Below are 12,355 nucleotides of genomic sequence, written 5' to 3'. Positions count from 1 at the left end.
AAGTGAAAGGCTTAAATGAGGAATCAAGGAGGTCAAATCTTGTCCTGGATGTGATAAAATTTTGAACAGCCTGAAGGGAAGGTCAGAGGAGAAGCCTACGGTCTGAATCTGTCTCTAGGCGCTGTGAAGGGGAGGTGCATGCTGATTCCTCTGCACCCTCCCCACAGTGCCTACCAAGTGCACTACCTCAGTTCCCCAGCCTATGAAGTGCTTTCGAATCAGGCTTGGCAATTTTCTATGATTTCATGCCAATTAAAAAAAGCATTTTATTGTATTTATAATTGTGTATGTGTGATGTGAAGGGGTGCACTGTGCTACAGCACACACATGCAGAGGTCAGAGGACAACTTTGTGGAGTTGGGTCTTCCACTTTTCTGTGTATCCCAGGGATTGCACTTGGGTCATCAGGCTTGCAAAGCAAGTACCCTTGCCCACTGAGCCATCCCCTCAACTCCAGAGAAACCGTTTTAGAGGTTGACATTTTTCTTCCAAATACAAAACAAAAAGGACTGATTTCTGATTCCCAGGGGTGAATGGGTCAAGTGAGTTCAAGTACAGACCAAGGTCATGGCCAGCTAGCTGCCTGTGTGCATAGGCCCTGCTGGGGAACACTCAGCCTTGGAGGAAGCAACAGGGGCCTGAGCTTGATTCTCTCTGAATTAGCCCCATTAAAGCGCTATAATTATCAGCAAGCCGGTGACAACTCTCAGAGGCCCATTAGTGACCAACCTTCATTATTTTTCCAAAGATGTAAACTTTCATCAAAGCACGTGATCTGAGTAGCGCTGAGGGCAGGGCCCTCAGGATCCTGGGGCTCACAGAAAGGCACTCTCTCTTGTCCTTTGAGCCCTGCCATTCCCTCCACCACCACCACTGCCACCCTGCCCAGGCCCTTCAGATTAGCAGTGAGTCCCTATCCTATCCCTGCCTCCCCTGCCCTGTTGCTGAGGCAAGAACCCAGGGCCTGTGCATGTGAGGTCAGGGCTCTACTGCTGAGCCACGCCCCCAGCCCCTTCCCTTCCTAAACATGCTGCATCTTCAGGATGGTGAAGGAAAACTTTCAGGAAGCCACTAGGCTTTTTAAGACAGAATCCCCAGCTTTGCGGGGCCACCCTCACTTGGCCACCTCCCCTCTCTGAACCTCATTTCTATAAATGGAAAGGGTGAACTTGGGGGTATGTGTTCCCTAAGACTGCTCCTTCACACATGCAGTCTCTCGAAATGGCGACCAATGTTCTGATGACAAGGTAGAATTTCTTCTAGAACTTCAGTGGCACCAGACATTCATCAGTCCTTTCCTAGCCACACACCAGGCACACTGTTCTTCTCTGGTGGTGGTATCAGATGTTAGTGTCCCAAGAGGCACGTTCCTGGACTCGTCCTCTGGGGTTGGGACACAGGCAAACACCCCAGAGTATGTGCTTGTAACATGTGGTATCACACCAAATCCTTCCTGCTGGGAAGGGACCGGACAGCAAAGCCGTTTGAGTGGCTCCACCATAAACACTGACCTGCTGCTTGCTGATCCCAAGGTGCCTGAGGCAGTGTCCTCAGGGTGAAGTCATCAGGGAACAGGTATCCTAAACTGGACATCATGCAAACTGACTGTCATGTGAAGCCATCAGATCTGCAGAATGATGTTGCAGAAACCCAGCGGGGTGGCTGCAGTAAAGGCAATGGTTGAGTCCCTATCCTATCCTTACCCTCGGGATACTCATCTGCAGTATCCTTACCCTCAGCATCTTCCCCTCCCCTACAGCATCTTCATCTACAGTATCCTTACCCTCAGCATCCTCACCCTTAGCATCTTCTCCTGCAGCATCTTCATCCACAGTATCCTCACCTACAGCATCTTCTCCTATAGCATCTTCATCCACAGCATCCTCACTCGCAGCATCTTCTCCTATAGCATCTTCATCCACAGCATCCTCATCTGCTGCATCCTCACCCTCAGCATCTTCCCCTCCCCTACAGCATCTTCATCCACAGCATCCTCATCTTCAGCATCCTCACCCTCAGCATCTTCTCCTGCAACATCTTCATTTACAGTATCCTCACCCTCAGCATCCTCACCCATAGCATCTTCATCCACAGTATCCTCTCCTGCAGCATCTATACCCTCAAGATACTCACCAGCAGCTTCCTCACTCTCAACATCTTCACCCACAGTACCTTCACTCACAACATCTTTTCCACAGCATCCTTACCTTCAGCATCCTCAGTTATGGTATCCTCTGTAGCATTCTCACCCACAGCATCCTCACTTGCTCCCCTGAGGATGAGGATGCAGCAGTAAAGGGCATGCATTTCACTAATGCATGCATTTTCCACTAGGAGAAGATACTTGCAGCTCATTCCAGATCTAGGGACTCTTAGTCTGAACATAGTTCTAACTATTATTACCTGGTTTACAAAAGAAAAGAGCTGTTTGTGCTATCAGAAGCAGGAGCAAAGGGAGGAGGCAGGAAAGTGAGGTACCACCTAGGACCCCCGGTGGGGTAATCACTTCACATCCCTCTGCCTCACTGTGACTGTGACCCATAGCAGAATCATTGTTAGTCATAGCAATGGCTCTGCTTATGCAGAAAAGCTTAAGTGATGGTTTCTATACCATGTTCCCAAAGGCAGGGAGAAGGTGATCCAGTTTAGGGCAGTCCCTTCCAAAAAGTACTTAGAGGGGCAAGCTCAGAGCTCTAGAAGTGTCTGCTGCTCCTGTAACCACATGACAAGCCTCACGTGCCAGGAGGTAGTTACAGTTCTCTCCAGGCTGCAGATGAGGAAACTGTCTGAAGTCACTCAGCAAGGACATGCCGAGCTGGGATTTGAACCTGCAGAGTACACCAGCAGATGTCATCCTCCACACTCACAACTGCACTAGAAAGAGACAAGAGCATCACCTCGTTGGGATGCAGGGCACCTGACACAGTTCCACATGTCTCTCAGAACGAAGAGAAGAGCCCTGGATGGACCCACCTCCCTCCAGACACAAAGGCTGTCATGATGTGGCCTGCCCTTGTGACTAAAGGCGGACACTGTCCTGATGTGTGTTTACTTAGGATCCAGTGCAGGATCCTGATGAGGACAGAGTCCCAGTCAACCCCTTCCTTCATCTTGGCCTCACTTCAGCCATCAGCCCCCACCTGCCAGATGCCTGTGGTTATGATGTCCCCTCCAAGTCATTCATACCACTGGCCAACTGCTATCTGTTGTTTTCTCCTCTCTCGGGTGAGGCATCAGTTCCTCCAAGAAGCCTCCCCTGATGGCCCAGTTTACACTGGGCCCAGAGTCCCTTTTGAAGCTCTCTTGGCTCACCAGACAATGTTGTGACCTGTCCAGCAAATCAGGGATTGGGAAATATCTAAGCATGTGTAGTCTGGAGACTTCAAAGGTTTCCCTCACTCAGACCCTGCTGGCTCTCTTGCTGGGAACCCTCAGGACATGGCAGGCCACAGCTGTAGCAAGTGGCTGTTCCTAAGGTGGCAGCTGAGCCCAATTATTGCTGCATCCTCTGCCTGGCCCTTGGAACTTATTGATGCTCTTGAGAGACTTGGGGGCAGCAGCATGGGGACCCAGCTGGCTTGTCACTGCCCACGTAGGATCTCTCAGGACCAGGAGACCAGGGGAGCTACAATAGTGTCACTTGTCACCTGGGGCTCAATCAACAGTCAGCCACTCAGGCTGGTCAGGTCCTGCAGTGGATAGGTGCCTTGGAGCCTATCCTCTGCCTTCTCATACCACTGTGTGTCATTACTTGTGTGGGGGAAACTGAGGCAAGGGCACCCAAGCCGTCTAGTTCAAAATAGCACCACCATGGAACAGGACAGACTGCACAAAATGGGTGAGAGCCCCTTTCTGAGCCACCTACCTGGTTGTGATCAGGTTACCATGCGTGGGACTTAGGTGATCCGCCCAGAATCCCTGAACCTCCTCATCTAACAGCGACAGGATGTTATCAGTCTGAGGGCTTAGTGTTTCACTGGGAGAGATAGATAACAAAGTTGGCATATTGTAGCTGCTCTGTTGTCACAGCAACAGCCATTGAGCTGGATACAGTAACATTCTTTATTGATAACTTTTCTTGCTGGGAACTGAACCCAGGGCCTTTGCTCCTAAGCTAGATTTCCCAGCCCAAAATCTAGCTTAGAATCTAGGTAGTGACTGGCCTACCGCTGCTACCACATGCAGACTCTTACCGTCTTTGGTAGAACTTGAAGTGTTTGTTTCATTTTGCAGTGCTGTAGATGGAGCCGACGGCCCAGCGCAGGCTAGGCCAGTGATTGCCCCTGAACCACATTCCTGTCTGCATCTCTGCTTTATTTCTGAGACCTGTGGATTGGCCTAGCAATGGTCAATTTGAACCTGTGCCTCCACCCTAAGTCAGCTGCCCGTGGTCCTCAGCACTGTGGGTCTATCCACTTCCTTACTCTCCATGCGGAAGTCATCTGTGTAGTTTAAAAGGGCTTTACTGCCGTCCCCGTGTGGTTCCATGAAGCCTTGCTGTAACCGTATTTTGCTTGTTTTAACTAATTCCAGCCATTTAGACATTTTACCTTTTAGTTTGTGCAGTATCCTGAAAACAGATGCTGGAGACAACTGGTGTCCGTTGGGGCAGAGACGGTCGAGTTGGGGTTTATGCCAGGGGTTTTCACCTGTGCCCCATGTGAGCATGCCAGAAAACCAGCTTCTCCACAGATTCATGTTCACACATTCTTTTTTAAATTATTTATTTGCTTATTATTTATTTTATTTATATCGTTATTATGTCTACATGTATGTCTATGTAGCAGTGTAATGCCTGGTGCTCACCGAACTGGAAGAGAGAGTCAGGTCCCCTGGAACTGGAGTTACAGATGATTGGGAGCCACTATGTGGGTCCTGGCAACAGAACCTGGGACCTCGGAGAGCAGACAGTGCCCTTAACTGTTGAGCTGTCTCTCCATCCTCCCATGTTCACATATTCTAAGGACTGTGATGGACATATTTGCCTTATGGTTCTTCCAAATAAACTTTATTTGTTTATTCATTTATTTATATGTTTATTTTTGAAAGAGTAGCTCTATGCCAGGTGATGGTGGCACACACCTTTAATCCCAGCACTTGGAAGGCAGAGGCAGGCAGATCTCTGTGAGTTCGAGGCCAGCCTGGTCTACAAAAGCTAGTTCCAGGACAGGCTCTAAAACTACAGTGAAACCTGTCTTGAAAAAAAGAGTTGCTCTGACTAACCTGGAGCTCACTTTGTAGATCTCAAACTCAAAGGGCTCTACCTTCCTTTGCCTCTCAAGTTCTGAGACTAAAAGCAGACACCACCAAATAAATCTTTTAATCTTGATAGCAATGTGACTGTTGGGCCAGCGAGACAATTCACCTACCAACTCCCGTGACCCGAATTAAAGCTCTATACCCCACATGGTGGAAGAAGAAAACTATACCCCCGCAAGTTTTCCTCTGGCCTCCACATGCATATCCTGCCACATGTATGTGCACACACACATGCACAAATAAACGCACGTTAAGTAACGATAATGCGGCTCTTGAAGCCCCACGGGGAGGGTGTTGCTCCCCCCATCACCTGCTGTTGACCCACATCTCCTTCTCCCACAGCCGCCCTGGGTACCCTGGACTTCAGTCTGCTCTATGACCAGGAGAACAACGCATTGCACTGCACCATCAGCAAGGCCAAGGTAAGCCCTGTGCCAACCCCAGCTCGAGCCTCAGGAAGGGGCCAGGGTCCTGGTGTCCCTGCTGTGTGGAGTGCAGCTGCCCATTTCCCAGACTGGCCCTGCCCAGTAAACCCAGTAAAGCATTTGGGGAGAGGAGTTTCAGAAGGAGACAGTGGGGCTTGCAGCTTTAAGAGCCTGGGGATGGTCACTGAAGAAGGGGAAGGTGGAGGGCTTATCTTACAGCGGGGGAGAGGAGGATGATTGGATGCCATCATCTCTACATCTCCCCACTCCGAAGTTCCAGCCCCTAAGCAGCTCCTATGATGTAAGCCGCAGGTACCACTGAAGACAGTTAGACTCCCGGCAGGGTGGTAGCCATTGGACCTTAGCTTCAGAGGCCCCATGAGCCTTGCTGAGGGGGAGCCAGGGCCATCTGTGGACCCAGTGTGGCCTGGCCAGGGCCTTTCCCCTGGGCTTCTGTGCAGATCTGCTCTTGAACCTGTGTCTGTCCCATGTTCTCAACCTCATTGTCCCCCTTACACTGCTCCCTCTGGGAGGAAGGTACCCAAGTTGATGTTTTCCCGAAAGGTAAGGACCTGTGTGGTCAGTAGAGACTCCAGCAGGGCTATGGGACGGCCTGGGCCAGCCCAGCACCCATGGAGTGGCTTCAAGTGCTGCCAGGCCTAGACCTCACCCAGCATCCCCGACCTGCAGCTTCTTTCCAACCCACGCTACCACTGAGGGGCTGCCCTTGGCCCTGTGCCTGCCTAGAGGGACAACCGGCTCCGTGCCCCTACCCAGCCTGGGCCACTCATGTGGAAGGCCAGTGTGAGAATGCTCTACCTTAGGCCTGGGGCCCAGGTAGGGTACTTGATGGCCTAGTCACTCCTCCCTGGTCTCTGTCCACTCCATTGGCACCTTTAAGCTGTGATAGTCTAGGGAACAGAGCAGAGCTCCTGGTGACCCTTGCCTGGAAAGGGGGAGGCAGGCTGCAGGGCCAGGCAGAGCCCCTCCTCCCCACTCCTGGCTTAGAGCTTGTCTGTGCTTGGGGGCCAGCGGTCAGACCACTCTAGTGGAGCCCAGCTTTCCCAGCTTTTCCTCCCCATCTCAGAGCCCAGGGTTCCTGCTGTCTTCTTCTCTGCAGCAGGTGTGTGTGTGTCTGTCTGTCTGTCTGTCTGTCTGTCTGTCTGTGGTATGTGTCTCTGTGCCTCTGTGCACAGATTTACATGGGTACTGGTGTAAGCAGGAGACCAGAGGCCTCTGAACCATGGTGGCCCTGTTCTTCTCTGTAAATGTCTACAAAACAGGGGACAGACCTGGGAAATACTGGGACCCCAAAGGGGATCCACAGAGTGTAAGCTGAAGCAGGGCTCCCACTCAGAACCTCCCAGGGAATCCATGGACTATGGACTTCTCAGGCTCCACTCTTACCTGGTGTCTTAGTTCATTGTTTGTTGCTGTCATAAAACCCTGAGCAGAAGCAGCCTGGGACAGGAAGGGTTTATCTCATGGTCTTGCTTGTGGTTTATCATCCAGGGAAGTTGGGGCAGGAACCTGGAGGCAGGAGCTGATGCAGAGCCCATGGAGGAGTGCTGCTTACTGGCTTGCTCCACATGGCTTGCTCAGCCTGCTTTCTTACACATGCCCAGGACCACCAGCCCGGGGTAGCACCATCCACAGTGAGCAGGGCTCTGCTACATCAATCATCAGTCAAGAAAATGCCCCACAGACTTGCCCACAGACCAATCTAGTGGGCACATTTTCTCAGTTAAGGTGCTCTCTTCTCATTGACTCTAGCTTGCACCAGGTTGATATACAGCTAACCAGGATTCTTGGTCACCCTCACTCTCCAGGTGAGAATGCATCTGTCCACGGGTGGACCTGGGCACTCACCTCCAAACAGTGCCCAGCAAAACCCCTAAGAGCCACAGTGCTGAAAGACCAATGTTACTTCACCACACCCTGATATTTCCTATACAGAGTTTCTCTGTGTAGCCTTGGCTGTCCTGGAGCTCACAGAGATCCACCTGCCTCTGCCTCCCAAATGCTGAGATTAAAGGTGTGCACCACCATCACTTGACACAATATTGCTTCTTAATTGTGATAAAAATATCACACATGTGAAACTTAGCAGTGGCATGTTGCGCCCACTCAAATGGCTGTGTTACATCACTGTCCATCCCAGAGCCCTTTCAGCGTGCCAGACTGAAACTCCTTGCCTCTCCTTGCCTGACCCAAGCTGCCCCTCCCCACTGTCTCCAGGGATCTTGTAGGCGCAAAAGTCATACAGTTTCTGTCCTTCTGCACCAGGCCATCTCACCGGCTGGTGTCTGTCCCTCTTCTTTGTGCTGAGCACTGAGAGCCTCAGCTTTGACTATCCAGAAGGTTCCAATCCCAAATGCTTGGTGAACAGTAACCTCTGGAAGTGTAGGGACAACAGAAACTTGGTTTGAAGGGAATCTGCCATTCCTTCCTATCTTCTTGGTGCTAGTAGTACCATCCCTGCCCCTCTCTAAGACAGGGGCATCTGCTTTTATCCCTTAGAAACACAGTAAGCTGATGGGACCTGCCGGAGACAACCCCTTTCCATGTCCTGCTGAACTCAGCTTCCTGCCCCCTCTGCTGGATTCAGTCAGCTCCTGGGGGCTGTGCGTACTCCTGGAGGGTCAAGCGAGGCTGCTTGAGCTAGGGAGTCAGTGTAGGAACTGAGCCGAGCCCACCAGCCCTTGCCTCTAGCTCAGTGTGTGGCCCTTTGGTGTGTCCAGGTACCTACCAGGTAGAAGGAGGTGGATGTAACAGCAGGGACCACATCACAGACTGGAGACTCAATGGGCAGAGCAGGCACCATTGTCATCTTAGCACGGCAGCTGCCCCTCCCCCAACCAGCCCGCATGGGTGCTCCAGGGCCTTAGAAGTGGGACCCACAGTATCTCTGGTTAACCTCCCAGTTCAAAGGTATACAAGGGAAAAGAGAAATAGTGAAACATTGTAAACATGATGAACTGGCATGCAGGAACTGTAGAAATGAAACAGGAGCCTTCAGCTGTCCCCTACTCAGGCTGGGCCATCAGCTCCCCAGGACACCTTCTCTTTACTGCCTGGGGGTAAGGAGCTAGCAGGGGAAAGCTAGCAGGATGTGAAAGGCCACCCTCACCAAGGCGCGCACACACACACACACACACACAGCCTCCAGGTCAAGCCCCTGTACCCTGAAGCCTGGCTTAAATCCCAACCCTTACCCCAGCTAGTTCTCTGAAATCTCCTGGGTGGGGAGGCAGGGAGGGAAGTCTCACCCTCACCCTCAGCCTCAGCCTTGCGTCTGTGTCCCTCCAGGCTCTGTTCTACCAGCCTGGGGGAATGGTTAGCTCTTTCCCCAGGATAAAGCTGAGCCGGCAATGCCTGGTCCGCTAACTCCCAAACCTGGGCCTGGGGCCACAGCAGAGGAGAAATGTTGGGTGGGCGCCCTGCGTGGAAGCTTGCCCAAGCCTGTAGGCTAGGCCTGGGAGAAAGGTCTGGGGTACGTGGCAGGAGCCGAGCCATGCCTCTCTCACCCATGTGGAATGTAGGCCATGCACCCCTCTGCTGCTTCCCCAGCCCCTGCAGGCCTTCACCTCTGAAAGGAGTAAACAATTCCCAGGTTAGCTGAGGCCCTTGTGGGCCCCCTCCCCTGAGCTGTACATTCCTGGGCTGGCAACTAAAATCAAAGTTAGCAAGGGGTGCCACCTTGTGGAAGGACCCTCCATGGCAGGCAGCCTGTGACTTCAGGGATACCAACTGGCAAAGGCAGAGGGAAATGGCAGTTTCAGCTGGCCTCCCATACTCGGAACAAAGTGCTTTCCAAGTACAAGGAACTTGAGAATGAGTATGTAGCCAAATCATGGAGACTTGGTTGGGTCAGAGAAGGAAGACCCAACAAGGGGTGGCATCTGGGAAGTGGGAAGGGAGACCGGCCTCCCCAAGTTTACAGTGAAGTATGTCCTCTGGGTTCAGTTGTCTAGAAGGGAGGAAGTGAAAGGACCTGGAGGGGGTCGAGGGAAGGGAAGCTTATGCCAGCACTGTTTGGTCCTTGATAACTTCCCATCTTCAGGGAAACTGAAGATGCCAGGGAGGAAGCCCAATCAACAGGCACTTGGCGTCCTTACTCTTAGCTCTCATCCTCTCTGGTCTCTGCTCAGGGCCTGAAGCCGATGGACCACAATGGACTGGCTGATCCCTACGTCAAACTACACCTGCTGCCTGGAGCCAGCAAGGTGAGGGTTTTTGCCCCAGACATGGCACTGGCTTGGCCTCCCTGGGACCTCATGAGTCCGTTACCTATCTGCTGCATGGACCCCAGAGAACATCCGGGTTACATTTCATAGGAAACCATTTTAGCCTGCGGTTCATATTATATGGGGGGACAAAAGACTCTATGGGATCAGGTGTGACGACGCACACCTTTAACTGCAGCGCTCAGGAGGCAGAGGCAGGCAGATCCCTGTGAGTCTACGGACGTGTGAAATCCAGGTCAGTCAGGGATGCATAACACCTTCCTAAAAAGGAAATACTGTTCCAGAGGTTTCTTGGTGGAAGGACCTGTCAGAGCCCTCAGTGTGTTGATGGGCCATTCTGTGGCTTCATAAGGGGACTGAGTGGGTAGCATTAGCTTGCCGTATTTGACCACAGAATCGCTGTTCCTGCTTCCCTGCAGGGTGGTCCAGCAAGCAGATACAAACACAAGGCTTTCACTAGGAAAGTATGGATCCCAGGCAGCATCAGCCAGAGTACAGCAGGGGAGGATGGGGACACCAGGTGATCCAGAAAAGGGGTCCAGTTGTACCACTGGCTTTGGGGACATGGCCAGTCTTGATGTGGAACTCTTTTGTAATGGGGTGGGGGCAGCTTTGGTTGAGCTAATTCCTATTAAACTGAACACTTCAACTTCCTAATGAGAATGAGTCAACCCAACATGGCAACTTCCCACCCCATAGCCGTCACCTCTACCCTGCCGTTGTCACCAGAGTCTGGGAGCAGGATGCTCCTCACACTAGTTCTGTGGCTACCTCAACAAATTCCACAGCTTGGCCATTTAAACACACTCATCGCCTCCCTGTTCCTGGTCGTCAGTGAGACAGGTTGCACTGACTGTACCAGAAGACGAAATGCCAGCCATGGCTGGTCCATTCTGGGGACAGCCATTCCCTTTCCTTTTTAACTAGAGGCTACCTAATTCCCCAGCTGAGGCCCCGACCTGTGTCTGAAGCCAGCTGAGCTCCCGACTGTGTGATCCTGTCTCTCTTGGTTATCTTTTGCTGTCAAAGACCTCTGTGACCACAGGGGCCATTCACATGTCTCCAGTAAGCTTGCTGGGTAGTTTCGTTTTGTTTTGTTTGTTTTTCAAGACAGGGTTTCTCTGTAGGTCTGATCTGTCCTCGAACTCTCTCTGTAGACCAGGCTGGCCTCAAACTCACGGAGATCTGCCTGCCTCTGCCTCCCGAGTGCTGGGATTAAAGGCATGTGCCACCACCACTGCCCTGCTAAGCCTGCTGTGTTTTTTTTTTTTTTGGGGGGGGGGGGTTCAAGACAGGGTTTCTCCGTAGCTTTTGGTTCCTGTCCTGGAACTAGCTCTTGTAGACCAGGCTGGCCTCAAACTCACAGAGATCCACCTGCCTCTGCCTCCCGAGTGCTGGTATTAAAGGCGTGCGCCACCACCGTCCGGCAAGCCTGCTGTTTTTAAGTTAACTAATTAACAGTGTTAGTTTCACCTTCTGCCTCACGTCTCCCCCCTGGGTCAGGTAGCATCTCCATGGGGAGGGAGCGGGCTGGCCAGCTTTTCAGCCACACTCATTCAGTACCAATAAGATCACCCTCTCTTTCTCTTTAGGCAAACAAGCTCAGAACAAAAACTCTGAGGAACACTCTGAACCCCACATGGAACGAGACCCTCACTTATTACGGGATCACGGACGAGGACATGATCCGAAAGACCCTGAGGTGGGTGAGGGCCCCCGTGCCTCCACCCCATCCGGGGACACCCTACCACTTGTGAATTCCCACTGACTGTGGAAGCCAATCGCCCCCAGGATCTCCGTGTGTGATGAGGACAAATTCCGCCACAATGAGTTCATCGGCGAGACTCGCGTGCCCCTGAAGAAGCTGAAGCCCAACCACACCAAGACGTTCAGCATCTGCCTGGAGAAGCAGCTGCCGGTGAGTGGAGCCAGGGTCTGGCCCCCCAGCCAGCGGGAGTTTACTATGAGCTTCTGCTATGCGCTGATGATATATTCTAGGCACTCTTCCACTGAGCTACCCTCAGCCCTTTTAAATTTTTATGTTTACAAATTTTAAAGTTTTTGTGTGTACAGTGTTGTGTGTGTGTGTGTGTGTGTGTGAGTGTGTAGTCTATGTGAGTGTGTGCGCAGTGGATACGTGTGTGAATGTGTAGGCCTGCCATCACCATGAGTGCTTCCTCAATTGCTCTCCACCTCAGTTTTTGAGACAGGGTCCCTCCCTGAGCCAGTGCTCACTAACTGGTCTGGCTAGCCAGTGAGCTAGGATGCTCTTGTCTCCACTCAGTGGTTACAGATTTGTGCCACTATGCCCAGCTTTCCAAGGATGCTAGGAATCCAAACTTACACAGCCAGCACTTGACTGACTGAGCCATCTCCCCACCCCCTTCTAATTTTCATATGAAACAGAGTCTGCTCTGTTCCCCA

General features: G+C 52.0%; 1 protein-coding gene across 2 annotated transcripts in view; it reads left to right on the top strand.

Moving 5' to 3' along the window:
• Window positions 1-12,355, top strand: part of Doc2b (double C2 domain beta) — a 28,565-nt gene that overhangs the window by 3,906 nt on the left and 12,304 nt on the right. Inside the window, exons 2-5 of one of the 2 annotated variants that reach the window (XM_057775136.1) lie at window positions 5,602-5,681; window positions 9,836-9,910; window positions 11,524-11,633; window positions 11,723-11,849. In XM_057775136.1, coding sequence (XP_057631119.1) covers window positions 5,602-5,681; window positions 9,836-9,910; window positions 11,524-11,633; window positions 11,723-11,849 — 392 coding nt within the window. The remainder of the gene's footprint in view (window positions 1-5,601; window positions 5,682-9,835; window positions 9,911-11,523; window positions 11,634-11,722; window positions 11,850-12,355) is intronic. The other variant, XM_057775137.1, reaches the window with a different exon arrangement.

This window comes from Chionomys nivalis, chromosome 7 (genome assembly GCF_950005125.1).
Source record: "Chionomys nivalis chromosome 7, mChiNiv1.1, whole genome shotgun sequence".
NCBI classification, from domain to species: domain Eukaryota; kingdom Metazoa; phylum Chordata; class Mammalia; order Rodentia; family Cricetidae; genus Chionomys; species Chionomys nivalis.
Note: the sequence above shows the minus strand (reverse complement) of the source record. Positions and strands in the feature narration are given on the sequence as shown.